The 24,771-nt window shown below is 44.2% G+C and overlaps 1 protein-coding gene and 1 pseudogene across 7 annotated transcripts in view; one reads left to right on the top strand and one right to left on the bottom strand.

Moving 5' to 3' along the window:
• Positions 1 to 12,552, top strand: part of PPP4R4 (protein phosphatase 4 regulatory subunit 4) — a 104,561-nt gene extending 92,009 nt beyond the window's left edge. For 4 of the 6 annotated variants that reach the window (XM_079128637.1, XM_079128635.1, XM_079128638.1 and 1 more), the window contains 2 exons: positions 7,322 to 7,469; positions 9,680 to 10,758. In XM_079128637.1, the coding sequence (XP_078984763.1) occupies positions 7,322 to 7,469; positions 9,680 to 9,704 (173 nt within the window). In that variant the 3' untranslated portion in view covers positions 9,705 to 10,758. Of the gene's footprint in view, positions 1 to 7,321; positions 7,470 to 9,679; positions 10,759 to 10,819 lie in introns of those variants that run through there. The other 2 variants (XR_013762054.1, XR_013762055.1) reach the window with 2 other exon arrangements.
• Positions 12,553 to 12,580: 28 nt separating this feature from the next.
• Positions 12,581 to 23,349, bottom strand: LOC306653757 (protein Z-dependent protease inhibitor-like; annotated as a pseudogene). The gene is made up of 7 exons: positions 23,344 to 23,349; positions 18,707 to 19,695; positions 18,393 to 18,406; positions 17,400 to 17,804; positions 14,872 to 15,097; positions 14,639 to 14,783; positions 12,581 to 13,296 (listed from the first exon to the last, which is right to left on the bottom strand). The product of its transcript is annotated as a protein Z-dependent protease inhibitor-like (transcript).
• Between the last annotated feature and the right edge of the window lie 1,422 nt (positions 23,350 to 24,771).

Raw genomic sequence — 24,771 nt, 5'->3', positions numbered from 1 at the left:
CCCTTAAGGTGTGCTAGAATTTTCAAAACAGAGTTATTATTCCAAAAGGAATAATACCCAGGCAGAATACCAGACATACACAAAGACTGGTTGTTGGTGTCTTCAGGAAGCATCTGCCAGCCAGTTTGGCTAGAGTATGGAGTGTGTGTGAAGGAGTGTTATAAGATAAAACTAAAAGGAAAGGTTGAAGTCATAACTTGGAAGGTTGGATTGGATACTTTTTACTTAATGTGGACCCACCATTAATTGTGTGGTGACATTTGCCTGTCATTAGTTGCAATATTCTGCCCAAGGTTATGTGGACATAGCAGACTGTGGGAGGAAAAAAGAGAACGCTAGTGAGAATTCAGGGAAACAAATTGCAGTATCTCTTGTTAGTGGATGTCAGAATCAGTAAAACCCTTTTGAAAAGCAGTCAAAGTTATAATAATCCTAGTTTATAAATTATAATCTGCCTCAAAAAATTCTCATTTCTAATGATGTAATGAAGTAATAAAGTACATAAAACTGTGGTCAATATGTCATTATATGTACCTTTGATATGATGCAAATGACATTTCACTTGTCATTCTCCTCCAAAACCATAAACTCTAGCCTAATCTTAAGAAAAACATCAGGCAAATACTAAAAGAGGGGCATCAAAGTACTCCTCAGAACTGGCAAGGTCAGTGTTAACTTTTTGACAAAATTGTTTTCTCACCTGAGAAAACAATTTAAAAGGAGGGAAGAAGCTGATCATGGTGGTGGTGCCTGTAATCTTAGCAACTTGGGAGGCTGAGGTAGGAAAATCACAAGTTTGAGGCCAGCCTCAGCAACTTAGAGAGACCCCGTCTTAAAATAAAAATGAGGGCTGGGGGTATAGCTTGGTTGTAGCAACCCCTGGGTTCAATCCCAGTACCCACCCCCCCAAAAAAAGGAAAAAAAGATTTATCTAAACTCACAGTTTCAGAGGTTTCGGTTTGTGGTTGGTTGGTTGGCGCCATTACTATAGGCCTGTGGTGAGGTGGTACATAATGGTGGAAAGGTATGACAGAGCAAAGCTATTTGCCTCATGGCAGCTGATAAGCAGTGGGGCGGGTAAGGGTGATCAGGACAATGTGGCCTGTGTTGCCATATGTAGTCAGTTGATTTTCAACAGTGGCTCCAAGATAAATCAGCAGTGATGAGTAATCAGCATTCAAAAAATGGTGCTAATGATTCTTTGAAGGACACAATCTCCCAAAATTCACACAAAAAGAAGTAGACAATATGAATAGACTTTATCTGTTAAAGAAATTGAGTCAATAATTAATAACATTCCAAAACAGAAAGCACCAGTTCCAGATTGGTTTTCAGGTGAATTCTACCAAACATTTAAGGAAGAAATTATACCAATTCTCCTTCACAAATAGAAGTAGTGGGAATATATCCTAATGTATACCCCGATACCAAAACCAGACAAAGATGTTAACAAGAAAACTGCCTAGTTTCCAAGATCCTCAACAAAACATTAGCAAATCAGATCTAACAATCCATAGAAATAATTATACGCCACAACCAAGCAGATTTTACACTGGGTATATATGACTGGTTCAATATTAAAATGTTAGCTAATGTAATCCTTCACATAAACAGGAAAGAAGTGAAGTCACACAATTATGTCAATAGATACATAGAGAGCATTTGACAAAATCCAACACGCATTAATGGTAAAAATTCTCAGTAATAAGGAATATTTACAAAAACCTACAATTAACATCCTATTCAATGGCAAGAAACTAGAAGCCTTTCCACTAAGATTAGAATAAGGCAAGGATTTCTCCTCTCATCTCCCCTTTCAACATCATACTACCTAGAAGAGAAAATAAAAGATATACTGATTTGTAGGGAAGAAATAAAACTGTCTTTGTTCACAGATTACATGAGTATGTAAAACATCTGAAAAAAAAAAAAAAAAACCCTGAAACTAATAATTATAGCAAGATTTCAGGATCCAAGGTTAATAGAAAAAAAGTCAACTCCTTTCTTATATTTCATCAATGAATAAGTAGAATTTGGTATGATACTATTTAGCACCAAAATAAATGAAATACTTAGGCATAAATCTAACAAAATATATAAAGACATATGAGGAAAATGACAAAACTCTGATGAAAGAAATCAGAGAACTAAATATATAGATATTCCATGTTCATGGTTAGGGACATTCAGTATTCTGAAGATCAGTTCTTCTCAACTTGATCTGTAGATGTGCAATCCTAGTCAAAATCCCAGCAAGTGAATACAAACAAACCAATTCTAGAATTTATTAAAAAAAATTTTTTTTTTCTTTGGTACAGGGATTGAACCCAAGGGCTCTTAACCACTGAGCCACATCCCCAGCTCTTTTTATTTTTATTTGTTTTATAATTTGAGACAGAGTCTCACTAAGTTGCTGGAACTGGCTTTGAACTTGAGATGCTTCTGTCTCAGCCTCCCCAGTCACTGGGATTACAGGAGTGCACCACTGTACCCATCCTGATTCTGGGGTTTAAATGGGGAAGGAAAAGACTCAGAATAGCCCATACACACTGAATAAGAAGAACCAAATTGGAAATTTGATACCATCTGACTTCAAGACTTACTGTAAAACCACAGTAACCAAGACAGTGTGGTATTTGCAAAAGAAGACACATTAATGGAACCAATAGGAACCCAGAAATAGGTTCACATAAATATAGTCAGGTGATCCTTGACAAGGGAGCAAAGCCAACGCAATGGGGGAAAGTTGGTCTTTTTAACAAATGGTGCTGGAACAACTAGAAACCAACATAGTAAGTATAGATTAATAATAGATTAATACCCTTCACAAAAATTAATTACAGACCTAAATATAAAATGCCAAGTTATGAAATTCCTAAAAGATAATGTAGGAGAAAAATCAAGATGACCTTGAGTATAGCAGTGCCTCTTTTTTTTTTTTTTGCATTAACATCAAAGGCATGATATGTGAAAGAAACAATTGATAAGTTGACTTCTTAAAATGAAAACTACAAGGAGAGTGAGATGACTAGAGACAGAATGGGAGAAGATATTTGCAAAGATACAGCTGATGAAGTTCTGTTATCCAAAATTAACAATAGTAAAAACTTATCAATAAGAAAACTAAAAATCTGATTTAAAAATTGACAAAGACTTGAATAGATACCTCTCCAGAGAAGATATATAGATGGCAAGCATATAAAAAGATGTTCATTATCACGTGTGTTAGTCAGCTTTTTGTTTCAGTGACCAAAATACCAGACAAGAACAACCTAGAGAAGGAAAAGTTTCCTTGGGCTCACGATTTCAAAGGTTCAGTCCAGGTCGGCTGACTCCATGGCCGTGGGACTGCAGTGACACAGAAAGGCATAGTGAAGGAATGCTGCTTACCCTGTAACAGCCTGAAAGCAGAGAGGCAGGGAGGGAGAGGAAGGGCCCACAGGAAGATGAACCCTGCCAGGGCACAGCTCCAGGGGTGGCCTCTTCTAGCCACACCCCACCTACATATGGTTAACACCCAGTAAGTCCAGACTGGGATGGATCGATGAGGTCGCAGTGCTCATCTTTACCTCTGGATATTCCTGCATCAACACAGGAGCTTTGGAGGGACATCTTGTATCTACATCACATTCAACCTCTGGCCCCCCAAAGCTCATGTCCATAATACAGTGCAAAATGCATTTAGTCCATCTCCCAAGAGTCTCCATATTCTTAATATTTCCAGGGTTGCCCAAAAGTCTCCTCTGAGGCTTAAGGCAAACTCTTGGCTGCGAGCCCCTTTATAAAAAAATCAAAAGCAAGTTGCAAATACCTAATATACAATAGCACACTGTAAACATTCATATTCCAAAAGGGAGGAATAGGGGCGTAGAAAGATAGGACCAAAAGAAGACGAAAAACCAGCTAGGCAAACAAGTCCTGTAGCTCCATATCTAGTATCTGGGGCACATGGCGGTGAGATGTGATGTTCAGAGGGCTTGGGCAGCCCTGCCCCTTTGGCCTTGACAGTTGCAGCCCACATGGTCTCTCGGTTAGTTTGGCTGTCTATAGCCAGCAAGTTTCCTTGGCAGATGTTCCACATTTCTAGCATCTCTTAATCCCTGGGGTCTCCATTCCAGCTTCAGCTTCACCTTCACAGCTTCACACATCACTCTCTCAGGGGCAACCAATAGGAATTCTCACCCTGTTACAATTGCCTTCCTTGCCTTCCCTTGAAATCTCAGTGGACGTCTCCATGACCCCTAAACCCCAGTTTCCCGTATTCCTGCAGAACCAGCACCAAGGTCTGATGCCATCTTGAGCAGTTGCTGGCTCCCCTTGGACCTTGGTTGTAGCAGCTTCTGAGTACCTGGGTGATTGAGCACAGTGACTTAAATCCTGGGAAAACGGCTAGGCATCTCTGTGTAAGCAGGGTGCCCCTAAATTTTCTTCTCAAAGATATTTTTAGTTTTATACTCTTGAGCTTGCAATGGGTTTGGTCTTGCTAATTCTTAAGATATCCTCAAGACATTTTTCCTGTTATCTCTGTGCAAAGTCTTAACTTTTCTTTAGTGGTGGTAATCTCTTCAATAATCATGTTGGCCCCGATTTTATAGTACTTTTCTGGCCAAACTGCAAGTTTTAAGAATCCTCCTTCTCTGTTTTCTCCTCCCAATTCTTACTGTAAACCTGGCAGAAAGCTGATAGCAATATCCATGCCACTGCCTGGATGCTGTGCTGCCTTCAAGTTTTCTGTCAGATTAACTACCCTTAAATTTGACCCCAGGCAAAGTGTTAGAACGTGGGCAAAATGTAGATAAGTTCTTTGCCAGAATGTAACATCAGTGGCCTCTAATACAATTCCCAGCAGTCCCCATTCACCTCAGAAATCTCATGAGCACAGGCTTTACTGTCCATATACCTGCTGGCATTCTTGTCTTCTAAGCTCCCACCAGAATTATCCATTAAACTCCACTTACAACATTCTAAGTCTTCTCTCACCTGCATCTCTAAACTTTTCCAGATGCCTTCTGCAAACCTGCTTCAAAGGCTTCTTAACCACATGGTTAGGTTAGTTACAGCAACATCTCCATTCCTGATACCAATTTGTTAGTCAGCTTTCTGTCACTGTGACCAAAATACCAGACAAGATCAACTTAAAGGAGAAAGAGTTTATTTGGGTGGGCTCATGGTTTCAGAGGTTCAGTGCATGGTTAGATATTTCATTGCTGTGGGCCTGAGGTGAGGCAAGAACATCATGGCAGAAGAGTGTGGTGGAGGGAATCTGCTCCCTGCGTAGCATCCAGCAAGCAGGGGCTACAGGGAAGATGAACCCTTCTAGGGCATACCTGCTGTGACCCACCTACTCCAGCCTCACCCCACCTGCCTACAGTTACCACCCAGTTAGTCCATTCAAATTAAGGAGGACTGATTAGGTTATAATGTAACCATTTACCTCTGAATGATTATAATGTAAACATTTACCTCTGAATATTCCTGCATCTACCCAGGAGCTTTGGGGGGGATACTTTATATTCAAACCATAACAATATGTCACTAGGTAACTACAAATTAAAGCCATAGATATCACTGCCCATCTACTAGAATGATCAAAATCCAAATAATATGTCAAGTACACTCTACTCTCATGTATATCTAAAAAGAACAGATTAAAAATTAAAAACATCAGTGCAAAAAAAGAAAATCCAAAACATTGACAACACCCAATGTTGTTGAGGATGTGGGGCAGCAGGAATTCTGATTCTTTGCTGATGGAAATCCTTTTATCAATTTGGTTGTGTGTTAAAAAACTAAATGTACTCTTATAATGACTCAGCAGACATGCTCCTTGGCATTTACCTACAGGAGTTTAAAATTCTGTCTACACAGAATTTCTAGCAGCTCTGACTGATGAAAAGGTGCCCATTACAACCAACACACAACTCTTGGGGGAGATGTAGATCATGAGGCGCTGTGCGGGAGCAGGTACAGGGTTATGGGAAGTCTGTACCTTCCTCTTACTTTTGTTGCTAACCTAAAACTTCTCTAAAAAAGTAAATCTGTTTTCTTAAATGGCATCAGAACTATTGAGTGTCCATGTTAAAAACAATAAAATCCAACAAACAAACAAAATCCCCCCACCACCAAACAAAACTGAATCTCAGTTTTTATCTCACATTATAAACAAAATCAATTCAAAATGTAAACCTAAGCATAAAAGCAAACACTATATCTTCTGAAGAAGACAATAGAAAAAGATCTTTGTAATTTTGAAACAGATGTAGATTTCTCCTCTTAGAATATTAAACTTCATCAAAATTTTATATCTTTGGGATCTGAAACAAGCAAAAAATTAAAGGGCATGGATTGGGAGAAAATATTCGTAATATATATATACTTGGACAAAAGACTTGTATTTAGAAGACACAAAAAAATCTTTAAAACTAAAAAGGCACCTAATATTAAAATGGGCGAAAGATTTGAATCTGACCTTTAAAAAAGAAGATATACATTGAAGTGCATGAAAAGATGCTTAAAATCACTAATCACTAGGGAAATGCAAATGAGGATATTAAGCACACAAGAAGATGACACTTGACACCCACTAGAATGTCAGGAATTAAAAAGACTTCCAATATCCAAAGTGTGAGGTGGGAGCGCCTCTCCAGAACTCTCAGACGTCACTGCCGAAAGTGACGGAGACATAGAGAGGACACGCTCTGGACCACACTCTGGCAGTTTGTCCTGAAAATAAATACATACTTGCTATTTGATTCAGTAATTCTACTCCTAGGTGTTTACTGGAGAATACTAAAATGTGTACACACCAACTTGTACATGAATGTTCCAAGCAGCTTTGTTTGAAATAGTCAAAAACTGGAAAAAATCCAAACATTTGTCTACACATTATATTTAAACCAATTTTGGCATACCCATTCAATACTAGTCAGAAATAAAAGTGAAGTATCAATCTACACAACATGGATGAATCTTAGAGTAATTATGCTGAATGAAAGAAGCCAGATAAAACAGATAATTACATACTGTAGGGTTCCATTTATGTAACATTCTAGAAAATGCAGCTTCCCTGTAGTGACAGGAGGCAGATCAGTGGTTTGGAGAGGAAGGCTGAAAGGGGGCAGGAGGGGACATACAGGTGTTCTACATCTTGATCGTGCTGATGGCTTCATGGGGGAATACATATGCTAAAATATTAACTTTGTGAAGTTTATTATGTATAAATTCCACCAGATTTCCTTAAAAAGCTATCATGAGCCTTTTCTTTTCAGTTAACGTCTTTCTAGTGCTTTCCTCTGTCTAACTCTACTTGTGTTACTTTCAGATGATTCATTCCGGACTCGAAATACCAGTAATGTTCCACCTTCCTTTCCTCCTAATCCTGCCTTACCAAGCACCTCCCGTGGGACTGGTAGCACAGCTGATTCAAAGAATGGTGGGAGTAAAGATCCGCCTCCCCGGAAGGCCGCGTCGTAAGTAGTCAACCGTGCACTGCTGAGTGTGCCCCACCCCTCCCACAGCGTGCTTTCCTTCTCACTGAAGTACTTCCCAGAGCCTAGGAAGAGTCCACCCTGAGGAGGGGCTGCAAGCCCAAGCGGGTGGAACTCATGGGAGGCCTGGCCACGTTAGGTAGTGTGCACGAGATGATTAGTGTGTGGCGAAGGCCTCGTCACCTCAGGGAATCAACACAAGCCATTGAAATGACCTCTGCTAGCATCTGAGATCTGCTTTTCTTCTGTGAAACTTTTGCTTTCAGGGAATTTCTCTCTGAAAAGGTGGTAGGTGGTATAGTTGCATCCCTTTAAATAGCCAGCTATGGAATATAATCCCTCATTGCTTAGAAAGATGGGTGTAACAAATGCCACCTAAGAAATGCTGCTGTAGCCCAGAACCAGAGTTGCAGGTTTAGTAAACTGACATTTCTGACTATACCTGTGCCGTGAAGTTGAATTTATAAAGGGCCTTTCTCTATTCTCCTTTCTCCACGGTTCCTTTTTACGAGCTGTATGCATCTTGTTTGAATCGCTGAAGCCTTCGTTTCTTTTAGCTTAATCATTAAAGAGGGTAGTACCATAAAAGTCATCATAAGAGACCGTAGCAAGACACAGATGATTCAGCCAGGATGCAGGTTTGTGCTGTCAAACAGAACTCCTGATCCTTCTGATTAGAACAGAACTTAGACAAGATTCAGATTTCTTTTTTAAATTCATAGACAGTTTCAAAGTAAGTTTCTCTTGTGAATCCTTTTGCAAAAACTCCATGCCAGAATTCCTTTTAGAAGTTAAATTATAATTTATTTTTTAAATTTTAGTTAACCATTGGGTATATACCCAACTTCATTCAGAATTTAGAAAACAGTTTATTCAGTGCAACTCACAAAAGAGTAGGTCTATATACTACAAAAAGTAATAGCACTAGGAAAAGTGATATTGATAATATAGATTAGCACTGTTAGTGTGAACACTTCTACTAACGAGAATACTGCACCCACAAGCCACTGCCTTACTGATGACCCTGTGGACGTTCCACTTAGAAGCCGTGCAAGCAGAGGTGGGAGAGTGGCGAGCCCCCACCAAGCAGCAGGGCTCAGTTCAGTTCAGCCCTCAGGCCGCATTCTGTTATCTGTGCTGACCCACATCTGGTCATGTAAGAAGCCTTTCTGTTCTGCATCCTGATGTCCTGCCTCTCTGTCCACTGAGACCCTCTTGCTCTCAGAGGGTTGCCCTGGACGCTCCTATTGTGGACATGTTTAGTAACAACATTTTCCGTTCTCCACTTACTCTTCTAAATGTGATAAGCATTTTTTAAAGTTATGGCCATTGAAACCTAGTATATTCACACCAGCTTGCTTTACTTCAATCCCTGTTTCTGATCTTTCATCATCCAGCACATCTTTCCTTCTTATGTAATTGGTGGTTACAAAAATGAGTCCAAAAACAGACTGATACGAAATCATGTCAGGCTTGTTTCTTCTGTTCTGATTGTTCTGAAGAAAGAGGAATGCTGGCTCCACAGCTGTTTCCCAACCACATGCCTGGATGTCCACAAACCCGGCTGAGTTTCTTACAATGGGGGTCTCATGTGGACTCTTGGAAGTACGCACTGCAACTATCTGGATGGTGGCTGATGTCTACCAGGCTCTTTTTTCTGTGAAGTATTATCCACAGTTCAGAACCATGTCATAGCCAAATGAAAATATGTCCTTTTTATTTAAATAAGCCTATGAAGTGATTTCAGAGCATGTTAATTACTTCAGTTCTTATTTCTCAAGAAAATTCTATGCCACACATAAAAAGACACATCTGGTATTTAGAAATCACAGTGTCTTAAAGGAAGTAAAAGTGTGCACTATGTCTTTTAAGGCCAGGCAGTTTATATATTTAGTTCTGTGTAATTTCCATTATGGCTATACAAAATTTAAAAAGAAGGAAAAGTTGTATGAACTAAATTGAATGCTATGTTAAGTGCACACTTGATTGTTTTGGTCATTAAAGGTAATTCTTAGTAATTTTTAATATGTATTTTATTTTTTCCTTTAATCAGAGTCTCATGTGTTAACTTTATCCAAAGTATCTTTTCTTTATTTATTTAGTAGGCATTATATAAAATTTTTCATGTTTTCTTCTTTCTCCCCTCTCCTCTCCATCCCTTACTTCCCTCCTTCCATCCTTCTTTCCTTCAGGAAATCCAGAAAATCCAACCCTTAAATCCACTGCTTAATGAAGGAGGCAAAGCAGAGACAGCTGGAGATGATGTGATTGATGGGAAAAAGCTAAAGCAATGGCTGGGACTTCTTTTAAGTTTTTTTTTTTTTTTTTTTAATGAATGAAAAAAGAATGGCAGCTGATGTTAAACTTACCCTATTTGGAATTAGATCCCTAGGAGGTATAATTAATAGATATTTCTTAAATAATAATGTGGTTACAGAATTCCAATGTTAACAGTGCAATGTAATGAAAAATAACTTTAGGTGTGTGCTTTAGTGACTGCTGCAGGGAGCCACATCTGCCTTTATTTGTGCAGGAACCCACCTATCTCATTGCCCTAGAGGTTAGTGTTTAGATAGTATAAGACGGTGCAAGTCAGCTGAGATCAGCCTTGCTGTGTTGTCACATGGATAGGAGCTTGGGAAAAGGACATTAGTGCACCTTCTCACGGCTCTCCAAGCCAAGTTGAAAAGGCAAACTAAACAGCTGTCCACAGTTTTATGAGTCCCATGATTGTGACAGTGTGTCATACCTGGACATCCCCAAATTTTGATTTGGCATTGAATATTCTGTAAAGGCTTGTGATAACTTTGAGCTACAAATACCTTAAAAAATAATAGATTGATGATTTCCTTTATTTCCTAGAAGAATTTCTTTTATACATACTTTGTTTACATTTTAAATTGTATTTGTCCTTAATTTAAAATGATGAATCTGGTTTGAATCAGCTGTTATTCCAAGCTATCATGCTTAAGCTTTGTCAACAGCATTTATTTGTCCTATTATTTCCATCAGAGCTGCCTGTGGAACATGTACAGTTCTTAAGTTTAAAACGTCAGTTCTTGAGATATACTGTATGAAGCTATTGTCAGCTTCTCTATTTCAAATGCAATCAGCAAATAACTATATTGATATTAGAAAATATTTGTTTTTTAAAATATATTGATGTATGATAAGGATGATCTAATTTGTGAATGCATATGCGTGTGTGGTTACTTTTTATAATGTGAAATGGATAATGAATTGACTAAAAATAAAACATAGGTTAATGAGATACCTGTGTTTGTGAAAAAAGTTTTAAATACTTATCTGCAATTTTTATTCTATCATTAAAGAGCAAGACAGTCATTTCAAGTAATGAATAATAGAAGCACAGCAGTGTCAACTATAAATTACTCAGGGGACAGTTATTCAGTGTGAGTCTTTTTCATGCCATTTGTTTTCTTTCCTTCCATGTAGCCTCTTTTTGGCCATTTTCAGTGATGTGCTATATATCCTTCATCAAAGGATAAATGGAACCATTCAACTGTTTATTTTGTCGGTATAGATCCAGTAGGTGTGAGAAATTTGACAACATTAGTTAAAGGAATTCAATATGGTTTTTGTTTAACTATTTTCATTATGTTTCTTACTAGCATCTGTAATGCGGAATTGAACATTTATGATCTGGAGAATTTGTGGTGCATAATGGGACATCAAAGCTGCATCCGTTTTTCCAGTACTTTTATTCATAGTCAGCTTGACTCTGTTACTTTAAATAAAATGGAGAATTTCAGTTTAATTGTTAAAAAATAATTTAGCTGAGTTGTTAGCTTTTATTTTTCCATGATGGATGTGGAAAAAGGGGAAGGAAGAGAAATATTACCACTACTTATAAAGTTCAAGAATGTAAAGAAGTTAATTGAAATTTTACTCCTAGGCATTAAATTCTCAGCTATAATAGTCAATCATGCCAGGTGTGGGTGGTGCACCCCTGTAATTCCACTGGTTCAGGAGGCGGAGGCAGGAGGATTGCAAGTTCAAAGTCAGCCTCAGTAACTTAGCAAGACCCTGTTTCAAAATTTTAAAAAAGTAGAGGGAGCAGGGGATGTGGCTCAGTCATTAAGAGCCCCTGGTAACAAACAAAAACAGTCAATCGGTCAGTCATAATTACTTGGGAAGTTTTCTTTTTCATGAACATGATAACTTTTAAGGGTTTTGAATTGTTTTTAAATTCATACTTTCAAGAACAGATTGTAGACACAATGAAAAATGGCGACAGTTATGGAAATCCATAAGTATCTCCACTGACACCAGAAACAAGACCAAGGTTCTTATGAAAGTCGTGCTTAGCAACTTACCAGCTAGATCCCGTCACTGGGTACAAAGAAAGCTTTCCCTCCACCTGTGGCCTTAACCATGGACCTTTCTGTACTGGATTCAGCCATGTTTATTTCAGAGCCTTGTGTTCTCAGAGACCTTCTTTTCTTAATTTTATCTCTTAAAAGTGAGAAATTTGCCTGAACTCTCTGTCTCTGTCTGTTTTTACAGATCATATTTTTACACAAACAAACCTGAGTAACTGAACATAAACAAGGTACTCAGAACTGCCTGTTGGAGTTAGCCATCTCTCTTTGTCTTTCTTTCTAGGCTCTGGAATTTCCTGGTCCTAAAGGAATGTCAGGACTTGGACTACAGGGATGAATTCATGTTCATATTTGAGAATGATGGAGTCAGTCTTTAAACTACCTCTTAATATTACCACCCATTCAACATTATTCTGATTTGTATTAATAATTAAAATAACTAATCAATAAATTTTAGGTATGTTTAAACATTATATAGAAACAGAAATTAATTAGGCATTTGTCAACACTATTGACATTCCAAAATTAGTTCTGTGTTTACTCCTAGTTCCTTGTTTCCAGACAGAAAATGACTGCTGGAGCGAGCTTCGGGGATATTTCCTATTTTCCCTTTCATCTAGACAGGCACTTTGTGATGAGCGCACCCTGACTATTTAGCAGGACCCCATCCAATGCTTTAGGGAGAGGGAAGGAGGAGTGGAAAGGTTGGGGACAAAAGGCAAGGAGGATTTTAGATTGTATATGTGTGTGTGTGTATGTATGTATGTAGATATATATGTATATATGTGCATATATTTTTTTCTTTCTCATCAAGGGGCCCATGAAGGCAAAAAATGCCTGGTGCCCATGAAAGTTACAATGTGACCGTTTCTTTGTGAGATGAAGGTGTTGAACTGGACTTATTTGCACCAGAAAGAAGTGGAGAGAGAAGTAGGACTCAAGGAGATGTGAACATGTGTTCCCGCTAAAGGCTTTCTCTCCAAATAGTGTGACCAATTGCTCTTAAAGTTCAGGTGTGTGAGCAACCGAGAAAGGCAGAGGGATTCTACACGGCTAGTCTTCAGGCAGTTAGCCTGGCTCTCCAACCAGCCTGGTGAAGATGCTGGACAGAGTGCAGCAACATCTTAGGATGTTTATCAATTCAGTCCTCATGTTCATTTGAGAACAGCCTGAACGAGCCGAGGACAGAGGGGACACTGCTCTGCCATCCAGTGCTGACATCCTGTGTGGGTTCAGATACTGGTTTGAGCACCTGCTGTCACACTTATGAGAGCTCATGCTCTTGTGGGTCACAGGAGAGTTGGATTCACCACCTGCAGAAACAGGAGCATCCTTGAGCCTTCCTGGTGGACGGTGAAGTGGAAGCGCTGGTCCACCTCCATGCGGGAGGCAGGAAATAAGCAGTAATTTCTGACAGGTTTCCTGCCACCGCCTCAGTTCCTTTCTTATAGCCTCAATCACTGATTCTTATAAAGCCTAGAAAAGGAAATGATGTGGAAGACCATTCCTGTGGCAGGGGAGAGAGGGAATTAACTGAGCCCTTGAAATTCTTTAAGGTGCTCCTACCCACTTGGCCACGCTTCTAGGATTTAGTGGTACAGGGCCCATCTATGTCAGGAGTCACAGTCTGGGGATGTATCAGGGAATGCCTCAGAAATCTAAAACAATGCCAGGAGACCTCACGAACCCAGTGTGAATTGTGTAATACGTGAAAGAAGTTCTGTGCTTGGAGCTAGGGACCCTGACTGGCAAATTTATGCAAACAGTAAATTTTTAATGAGCACATATTCTGTGGCTACTGATTCTTGTATTCAACTGGTACCCATGGAAGGTTTTGAATTGCCTGGATCTCCTGTGTCCTTTGACTTTCCTTCTGGCAGGGTGGGGGCAAGGTGTGGTGAGTCTTTGGTGGCAATTCTCCAGTGCCTGGTGCTGTTCTGTGGCATTCCCTGGGGCAAGTCTGAGGGTTCTTGAACCCTTCCTAAACTCTTGCTTACACTCGGGCTGCCTGCCTGTTGTGGAGAGCTTTTGTCCAGGAACCTAATGGAATGTGAAGGATGTACCTTTATAATTATTTTATGAGGAGTAAATGAAAACATCAACATAATAATACCTAGAAATTCTCTAATTTTCTGGGTTGAAAATTTACTCTCAAGAGCAAACACAGGGTGAGTATTTAATAGTTCACATCTAAAGCTTCATAGTGAGACCTTGTAAAACAGCACGTCTTCAATTTTCGTTGTGTTCCCAGCAGAAACTCGGGTCTGCAGGATTGTCAATAGTCTTGCTTCCCCTGGTATGGTGAGGCCTGACGGCAGGCCAAGGTTCTCTACTGTGTCCTGCTAAAGTGGATTCCATTTGTCCTCTTGGAGTTGAGATTACAATTGTAGGAGAAAATATGAGCCGACTCCACAGCCAAGGAAGACGTGACAAGACGTGGAGCCGCGTGGAGATGTACACAGGCGTTTTCTTGGTCATAGTATGATGGGTGCTGGGGAGGGCAGAGGGAGCTGCTGCTGGCCTCAGTGGACATGGGCTTGAATGCAACCCAGTGCCCAGCAAGGCACAGAGTTGCTCCAGACCACAGATGGTTCTCCAAACCAAGAGCACCTCTCTTGAGAAGCGCTGATTGGCTGCGGGGATTGATTCTGAGGAGTGGACTTAGCCTCATCTCAGCAGTTTAGAGATAAAAGTAGGATCAAGATACAGAGTTAGGGAGAAGTAACAGGTCAATATATATATTTTTAAAAATAACCATCTGAGGATTGGGCTGCTTATCAAAGAAGGGACGAAATAAATCCTGCTCACTGGAAACATGATGGCCCCACGGGGGTTTTCTGGAGGGTATGTCCAAGGCAGGTGGCGACTTGGGCCTTGTGACGTCAGGGTTTCTTTCATCCTGAAGGGGGTGGGATTCCGTGCGCTTTTTCAGCATTTGGCCGCGCTGGTGGATCTGCAAGCCAGTCCCCGTCAGGAGCATCAGGAGAAAAGGGACAGGGCTCTTTCAAGTCTGGAATTTAAATCTGATTCTCTACTACAACCAGGCATTTCATCAAAACTGAGTGGTTTGCAGACCTATTTGTTGGTTTTGGTGGCATCGTGTGCTTAGGACTGGGCCCCAGTGGAGACCCCAAAGGCGTCCTGCCGTGGCTGAGTTTGCTGAGGCCAGCCAAGGGCGAGAAGCTTCTTCTGATGCCCATTTGCTTGAGGAGCTCATGTGTCTCATACTTCTGGTCCAGCTTGAACTTGAAGAAAACCTCCATTTTCCTGAGGCACAAGTTCAGACCACAGTGAGATGCAGATAGAGCCACCATCTGTGAATGCTGAAAAGGACACGTTTTTCTTTTTTCTTTTCCCCCTTTCTCCAAGGTTATTTCCATTAACAATATTGCTCACACCCTTCTTCTGTAATGGTGAATCTCAGAGAAAATACTTCTGTCTTTTCAAATACTACTTGAGTTTCTGCGAACCAGTTTCATTTCTCAGCTGATAACTCATTCTTCTGAACAAAGAACCACAGTGTGTCTATTTTCCTATGGTCTAAAAACAACCAGAACCATCTAACAGCTGCTTCCTGCAACCCCTCAGATGCCTGGAGGATGACTGTTCCCGACCCCTGGATCCCTAGGTCCCTGGAGTTCCCAGGAGAAACCCAGGAGTCAGACGGATAGACGGATAGCAGAAGGAGCTCTCTACCCTTGCCCTCTGTACCAGGAAGACTTGGCTCCTACCTAGTTTCTACCCTTGTGTGTCCTTTGGAAAATACGTTTAGAAATTTGTGTTCTGTGCCTCAAAACTATGAAGCATGGAGGCTTCAGCTCAGCTGTAGTAGGCTTGCTTAGCATGTGTGAGGTGCTGGGTTCGGTTCTCAGTACTGCATATAAATAAATAAATAAATAAAATAAAGGTCCACTGACAACTAAAAATGCATTAAAAAAGAAAGCATAAAAAACTATAAAGCTCGAAAATTACTAATCAGTACTAAAAGAATTTCTAATTTCTTACTCTATGAAGTACAGTCAAAAATACCAATGCCAATTTTACAGGAGATCAGAAAAATAATACATGCCAAGTACCCAGATAACGGTGTGCAGTTGGGATCAATCAATGTGTGTTCCCACCTGCCTGGGCAGCTCTTTGTCCTCCGGGTTGCACAGCTGGCCCAGCTGCCAGGCTGGAGTACCACTGAGGGTATGCCATGTCCCGAGGGTTCCTTTACCCATTTATTCATTCAGCAGACATTTTTTTTTGGTTGATGGCCCATGCTGTTTGAGAACTTTGCTAGGTTTGAGGAAAAATGAAAGATTAAGGAAAATAAAACTAACACCAGGGACCCTAAGCTGAGGTCTCCTCTGGGCCACACCCTGGGCCAGCAGGATTGAGAAGGCATAGCCACAGAACACCCGCGGCAGCTGTTGTCCTGTAACCAGGAGGTGGACTCGTGTCTTGGTCATCGGAACCCTGCTCTGTGCTCCAACTTCTCCCTCTGCACGGCCACCTCCCTGCCCTGGCAAGGCCGTCAGTCAAGGCCAGTCTTATGGTTCCAAATCCCAAGCACGTGCTGACAGCTCTCAGGTTTGTGTTTCCAGCCTGGCCTGGCACCGGAGTCCACATCCAACTTCTTGGCATCTCCACTTGGATGCCCAATAAGCTTGACTCCAATTTGAAGACTAAAACGCGAATTCTCCCTAGACCTGTTCTTCCCACATTTTCCCCATTTCACTGAATGGCGGAGCCATCCTTCCAGTTGCTAAGGCCAAAAGCCAAGATGACCTTTGACTGACGGCTCTTCCTTTCTCTCAGCCCCATCCAATCCATTAGCAGCAGATTTTGCTAACTCTTGCTTCTTTATGCAGATCCAGAATCCAGCTGCTCCTTGTCACCACCACTGTCAGCCCCACAGTCCGAGCAGCGGCATGGATCTGGGTTCTAACCTAACCTCTAACGGGTCTCCAGCTTTCATGCTCGTCCTCCTAGTGTCTTCGCCACGCAGACTCTTGAATCCTTTAGTCAGAATGTTGCACCTCTGCTGAGACCTCCAGTGCTCTTTGGTCTCCTCCGCAAAGCCCTCTGGGCTTTGCATAGGGAGCGGGGCTGGCCTTGTGGCTCCTCAGCCTTGGCAGGCAGGCTTCCTTCCCAGGACTGGCCTCTGTGCCTCGATGCTTTCCATGAAGTTACCCCCACGACTCGCCCGTTAGCTTCAGATGTCTGCCTGCTGCTTTCTTAGGCCTTTCTGGAGCCCCTCTCACCTGCTGCTGTCCTGTCCTCCTGGATGTCTCCCTTCACGGGGCACAAGCTGCAGGGGCCGGGAGTCGCCTCTTTTCCTCTCTGCTGCGTCCCTTGCACTGGGTTGGCACGGGGCAGGAGGAGCTCTGTAAGTACTGACTGAGTGAGTGGCAGGAGGAGCCAGGCCTGCCATCCTGCTGCGGGTGGGGTGGGAAACAGCCAAAGCTGCCTCTGCCCTTGGGAGCTAAGAGCTCACAGGGGGAGACTGGCGTGGAGCCACCGGCCTCGGATGAAACTGCAGTGAGCACTCGCAAGGACAAATGGGCTGAGACTGCAGGCGTGCCTGGTATTCATGTTCCCGCCCCACGTCTCCACCAGCTCTGTGGGCAGACAGTCTTCTAGGGCAAGGTCACCCAGGATCCCCATGAGGACTGCCAGCATGATGGTGTTTCCTGGGTAGGGCAGCCTGAGGATGTGGCAATGAAAAGTCTTGTCAAAGGTGGAGGCAAACTTGCCCACCCGGTACATCGTGGGCACCTTGACTGCCTTGGACGTGTCCATGTGCAAAGTGTCACTTCGGTGAAGATAGGGTCAAATGGGGTCAGCGTCACTGAATGAGTGAGAAGAGAGTTCGTGTGGAGAGCAGCCTCTGCCAAAAGCAAGGGTCTCGCGTGGTGGAGGGAGAGGTTCTGCTGCCTTCTGCCTGACAAGGGGCCACCTTCCCTGAAGGAGTTTGCTGGGGCCGCCACTCAGGCAGGCCAAATCAATCACCCAGAGATCTTGGCTCTTTGGGGCAAATACAGCTCTACCCACAAGCCCTGCTGGAGACCCACATGAGGCAAGGGAATGTCTCCCAGTCCCTGTTCCCCTTCTTGTAGACCTGGACAAAACTCACTCATTCCCTGGTTAGCTCCAGTCTGGAGAAGACCTGGGTGGGGCCTTTGGCTGGCCCTGTCTGTGGAAGTGGCTCCCTGGCTGCCACTCTGTCCAGCCCACACCCCACAGTGACACACAGTGAGCATTTCTGGCCCATCCACTCCCAGTCCAGGGGAGGCCCCCAGCACCATCTGCACGACCCTCTATACCCAGCATCTGTTGGGGTGTGGCCTGGCTGGCTGCAAAGTGGCTTCCCCTCCTGGGGCTTCACTGTTCTCCTGGGCTGGCTCTTTGTTCTAGTGCATCCACACCATGTCCTATGCCCACTGGAGAGCCTGGGACCAGGGTGCCAGGAGACCCTAGTTTGTGCCTGGCCTGGGCACGTATTGTGTGACTGCGCAGTTCACCCCTCCAGACTCTGCTTTCAGCTCTTTTCAGGAGACAGCTGCTCCTGCTGTACCCCACATGTTGGCACTAGGAAGACCGAGTTTAGCGGTCCCCATGTATGTAGTGCCTAGTACGTGCCAAGCCCAAGTGGCACGTGTGCCCTCATGACACTGGAGCAGGTGGGGGTGTGCCTGTTTTCTAAATGAGAATTGGAGGACAGAGGTTTTGCTACTTGTTCAAGACACAAAAGCAGAGAAGGAAGAAGAGAAAAATGCAACCCTAAATTTCTCAGGGATCGGCTAGAAGTGCTGGGAACCGAGTAAGAAGTGGAGGCATATGGGAAGAACAGGGCAGGGCCTGGCGTGTCTGGCACTGTCCCACGCTCACTCCAACTGGCTGTGAAACTCGAGGACAGGTTCACAGGAAGTCCTTGGGCATAAGCCACTCCTGAGCAGGGGTAGGGAAGCAAGAGAGAGCCATGGACCCTGTGGTTTGGGAGAGCAGAACAGGGTCCAAGTCCCTTGGAACAAGATGTGATCCACAAGAATTAATTTGTTTTGGGGTTTAATCTCATCAAATGGTTTGGGAATTTCCCCGAGTCTCTGTTTATGTGATGATTCCTGAGCCCCTGGGCCAGGGCGTTGTGAAAATTCCCAGGCACACACTCTGTATCAAGGGACCTCTTGGATTAATTGGGGAAGGTCTCTGACATCTAATCCTTGTGGATGAAGGTAGAACTCCCCTGCGAGGCCCCGCTCGGGGTGCTGGAGAGGGTCTCGCTGAGCCGCGGGAGCGAGGGCTGGCAGGAGTGGGGGCTCCGTGTGGCTCCGGGCTGCAGGTGGGGCCGCCCTCCACCTGGCTCTCATCTGCCCTCTGGCCCAGTACTGAGCCTGTCATGGTCAAGGACACGCCCAGTGGTGAGAAGACCAGCTGCTGCTAACCCTCATGGAGATCTTTCGCAGGAGGTTGAACCCAGAGTTTGAAGTCTGGTCCTTGGCCAGGCCTTGGCCGCCCCTCCAAGTCCCCCGATCAGTAGGAGCCTGCACTTTCCCCCGAGCCTGGTTCTGAGGAGGCTGAGCCTCCAGAGCATCCGGCCCTGCCTGGGCTTCTGGCTGGGGAGTGAGGGCCAGGCCAAGCACCAGCCACACCTCTGCCAGGAGGACGGGGAGCAGGGGGCTCAGGGCCACCCTCGTGTGGTCAGCTGCAGAGGCCAAGGACTGCTTCCCTTCAGCAGAAGACTTCCTGTGTAGAAAAGGCGACAGGGGTTGCTTTAATGCCTCAAATAACACATCCTTGGCAACGGGTGACTGTCCCTCCAGCCGCCCCAGCTCCTCTGCAGGATCCCCTGGGGGCTCAACCCTGGTTGTGGGGGAGCCCTGGAGCAGCCCGGTGGCACCGTTCACCGAGGAGGGAGCGATACTCGCTCGGCAGGACTAATCCCAGGCCCGGCCTCGGCAGCGCCTGTTCTCCATTTCCTCCTTCCTCTTCGTTCTCTTCCCTCCCCTCCTCTGGGGACAGGCAGCAGTGTCAGAGCAGGGTCAGGTGCCATCGGGGGGCCTTCCATAAAGCAGCCCCTCTACACGGGGCCACAGGACCTCGGATGTGACGAGTTTGGCTGGGGATTTGGAGGGTCTGAGGGGCAATCAGGCAAGGAAGAGAGAAAGCCCGCCGCGCTGGTGTCTGCGGAACACGGCCTGCCTGCCTGCATGACCTGCAGAGTCCAGGGGCCCCTCCTCCAGCGGGACCCCCAGCATGGCTGGAGGAGGCACAGCCTATCCTTCCTGGGCTGGCCTGGGCCCAATGCCCGCCCTCCCCACGGCAGCCTGGGCGTGCTGGCTTCACGGCCCCAGCCTCACCGTCCAGGGCAGCAGACTTCCCGCCCTCCCCACACTCCTCTCCACCGCCAGTCCCCTTGCCCCACCGCCCCAGGTCCCTCCATGTCCCTGGGCACACAGGCTGGCTCCTAGGCTGTGTCCACCCTTGGTTCTTGTTCCTGGTGTTCAGCCATACCCCAGGGCTTGGCAGGCCACCGAGAGACCCCCTCTCCCTCATCCTCACCCTGTGCTGGGTCCATGAGGACCTGGGCGGGGGGCACATCCAGGCCAGTGGTGGGGTACGCTGCGGGCCTCACAAGATCCCATCAGCGGAGACTCTGCCTGACCCAGGGCCCTGTGTCCAGGTGTAACGTCACGGCAAATCTCCCAGGCAGCCCTCCCTGGGCAGGGCGCCACGCCACACCCAGCCCTGGGGTGTGGCCCGCAGCTCCTCACTTTGCTAAAGAGCCAGGGCTCTCTCCTGCGGCCCGGGTGGCACTCACAGTCAGTACATTACTTGAGCCGCGTTTTCCCAGGGTCATGCTTCAGCTCCTCTCCGCCCCTCAGTGGCAAGCCCGTGGTCGGTCGTTAACTCTATCACTGTCACAGTTGGGTAAATTCCTCCTTCTGTGTGCCAATCCCCCCACCTCGTTCCAGGCCTTGCAATGAGACAAGGAAATAACAGGAACTGCTACCGTTGTGTGTTATGTAGTAATAATAAGCTGCATTTGGTATTTGCCTGGACTTGTAAAACTAAAATCATAAAAGGCGCCTGGTGACAAACTTGCCGTGTGGCAGGATGACACTCCTGAACAATGCCGGCATGAACCTTGATCTGTGATTTGAGTGGCGGCTCTGGTCTAGTCGTGTTCTGGTCTTTATCAATGAAGACCAGAGCGTGACTGGGCTGAAGATCACGACTTAAACCCCTGGCCTTTTGGAGCAAACTGTCAGCAGCACCGTGACCAGAGGACTCCACGTCACTCTGTCTCTTGACTGCCCCGGCTGCTGTCCACTCTATCACTGATTGCTGATCGACCATTGTCACCAAGGCCAGGTGACTAACCATAGTTACCGTGACGATGACTGCCACCCAGCCTCCGACTCATCAGACACCCAAGGACATCCAAAGACACCTGAGGAGCTGAGAGAGGCTATGGCCGAGAAGAGTCCCCTCGGTCTTGCTGACTGACTTCTTGGCTAAGAGACGTTGCGTTGAGAAGTCCGTGGGGACTGGACTCTAGGTGAACAGGGAGTGAATCCTCAATGTATTTGTGACTTGCTATCATTAGGAGTGTTGAGTCGAGTGTGCATTGCATGAATAAAATCCACTCGTTGGAACCGAACCTGATTCCTCTCTTACTGCTCGCGACAGTTGGCATAGTTGGCAGTTGCCAATTATGGCAATTAGCAAATGGCAGTCAACGTTGGTAGCTGGAGTAATTGAGAATTTATTATCTTTTTTGCTTTGAATTCCACGTTTTGCCCATCAAAATGTTCACCTGCACTGAAACCTCAAAAGGCACGACTATTTAGACTAAGACAGGCAAGGGACTCAAGTCCCTTGGGACTCAGTCCCAAGGTGGCGGATGTGCGGTGAAACTGGCTGATACTGGTATGAACGTGTGGAGGCAAAAGCAACAGCTCTGGTATTTCTATTCACATTCGTAGGCTTTTAGGGTTACACGATAATGGTACAAGTCGGAATTAAAACCACGATCTCCATGGAGGAAATGTGAAAAGACAGTGCAGGAAAAATGACCTAAATATGATAAGGATAATAAAATAACTACACCTCTCAGTAATCCTGATATAGTAGAACCTATACTAGCTCTAGCGGATAAAGGGGAGGTCCCAAGGATCTTATGTAAAATTATTGATGATGTTGATAATGACAGACTGAGAGGGAAAAAACTAGTACGTGAGGCGATCGCCAGAAGTAAAAATAATCCGTTCCTGCAGGACATATGCGCGGGCAGCCCAGTTAGCACTGTGAAAACCACAGCCACACCGACCTTCAGAACACCAAGAGAGATGAGTGAAAGTACGACGGAGACGCGCACACTCTCTCGTGCTGAAATTCAGCAGTGTAGACAGGACTTTGCACAGAGGGAAATGAAAGATGGAGATTTCTCATACAAACTCTGGGACAAAGGTGCAAATACCATTAGATTAAGTACAGACCAAATGAGGCACCTAGTTGACATTGTAGAACACCCAGTTTTACACGGGACCTTGCAGATGATGCTGGAAGCAACACCTGATGAAGTTAGAACCTTATTCGGGTGGACTGCAGATGCATGGAGACATGCATTGCCTAACCTCGAAGATTTAAATTCTTTCGAAAACTCAATGCAGATGGCCCACCATTGACAAAGCGATCAAGCTGTGCAGGAAATAGGAGTCATTTGCATGATATATGAGCGTGATAGAAATATCACGCCTCTTAGGATAGAACTTACGTCAGCAATAAGGCATAATAAATAATAATAATAATTAGGCGTAATAAATAATAATATCATAATAAAAGGGGCACCGGAACATTTATGGTTGACGCTTACAGCCATGTTGTCAGGACATCAGTTTATAATACAGGTAGTAGAGTACCTTAAACAGGACAGAGACTTGCAGCGACAGCATAATTGACCTTTACAGTAACTAAAATGAATCTTTTTACCAGGATGGCCACACAATTTACCAGATGAAAGGGTCGATCCCAACAACAACCTCGATTTACTCAAAGACCATGGACAGGCACAGCCCTTGTATAACCGCAGATTTAATAATATTGTTCCAAAAAATGACCACAACCCCAGCCAGAGCCGTACTCGGCCAGGCAGGGACAGCAGAAACCCAATTACCAGCAAACCCGCCATCCTTATTGACCAAGACCAACAGGAACCCAGCAGAGGCAATGGCGGCCTCGCAAGAGAGTGGACCAGCGCCCAAACTAGCATATCAGGTCACCCCTGCAGTCATGTCATTTCCAAATGACAACAGGCCGCATGTTTTATTGACTTGTAACATTTTCGATAGACAAATAGACATCCATTTTTTAGTAGATACAGGAAGTGCAATTACCATAATACAACCTCTATTTAACTGTGCATCACGAAAAGTCCCTACCACTAAAGTAATGGGCATATCGGGCTCCATTTCACCTGGGCACGTCATTCCCATAACAATTTTACTCTTTAATAGAGAACCTACCTTCATGACCGAGGCTCCATCAGCAATATCAGGAATGGACGATATTCCTAGAATACTTGAGGCATGGCTTCCCCTTAAAAGGTTGAAGGGATGTTTTGTGTTAGCAACAATGAAAATTGAACCAGAAGTGCTACCTACAATTCCTCCTTCATATACAAAACCGAATCCCCTCAAGGGTGGACATGCAGAAATCACTCACACCTTAGAGGATCTTCTAGAAAAAGATATGATCAAACGAACCCAATCCTTTAACTATAATAGCCCTGTATGGCCAGTAAAAAGGCCTAATGGCAAAAGGAAATTTACGATAGACTAAAATATAAACAAATTAAACCCACAAATGCCAGGATCCCTTTCAGACATTGAAGATATACTTCAGGAAATTAAGGACTTCAACCCCGATTATTTTGCTGCCATTGATCTCTCCCACATGTTCTTTGCCATCCCATTAGCTCCTGCATCTAGAGAACTTACCACGTTTACATGGAATGCTACACAATACAGATTTAAGAGAGTTCCCCAGGGATATAGAAACAGTCCCATTATCGCACATGCCACCATACGACAAACTCTACCATTTGGTAAACTAGATAAATCAATCGAGGTCCTTACTTACGTGGATGATATCCTAATCACAAGACATGAGGAAAGAAAAGTGAAAGAAGCCGGGGACTTGATTTTCCACACACTTACTAACAATGGATGGATGATAAATAAGGACAAAATTCAAGGCGCAGCAAAATCAGCAAAGTTCTTAGGTGTACTATGGACCTCCGGTGGCCCTCAAGTACCAGATTGGTAATTGATAAAAGAGCACAGGTCCCAACCCATAAGGACAAAATGGCACCCCAACACATCACAGGCCTATTCAGATATTGGCGCCAACACAGTCCCTTTCTACAATTAAATTTACCACTTATAAATAAGGTAACCTGAAAGCAGCAGATTTTGAATGGGGTGCTGCCCAACAAGTTGCTTTCCAAACAGCACTCGACTATTTGCAAATGTTTTCTAAATTATATATCCAAAGGACTCAGAAACTTTGGTAATTGACATACTTTTTACAAAAATGATTATAGTAATTGGGGAGTTTATGTCAAACAGTCGGGAACGACTAAACCTTTTGGCTTCTATTGCAAATGCGTTCCTTACACACCCAACAGATACTTGTAACATTTTCGATAGACAAATGCTATTTGAAAAATTGGCTTGGACATTATGTGAGGCAATGAAACACCTTGGTCTCTCAGTTAAAAGCCACTGTCTTATAGTCCAAACACCAGTACCTATCCTGGACTGGATCAACATGGAGGAGGCGTCCCTCCGAGGACGACTGATGGAACCTAAAGTTCTACAGTGGAAATGGTACCTACAAAATGCCCTAGAAGGCACACTGGTGAAATCCTCTAAGGATACTGCCAGACTAAC

Source organism: Sciurus vulgaris, assembly GCF_902686455.1.
Source record: "Sciurus vulgaris genome assembly, chromosome: 2".
NCBI classification, from domain to species: Eukaryota; Metazoa; Chordata; class Mammalia; order Rodentia; family Sciuridae; genus Sciurus; species Sciurus vulgaris.
The sequence above is the reverse complement of the archived record's forward strand: the minus strand, read 5'-3'. Positions and strand labels throughout refer to the sequence as shown.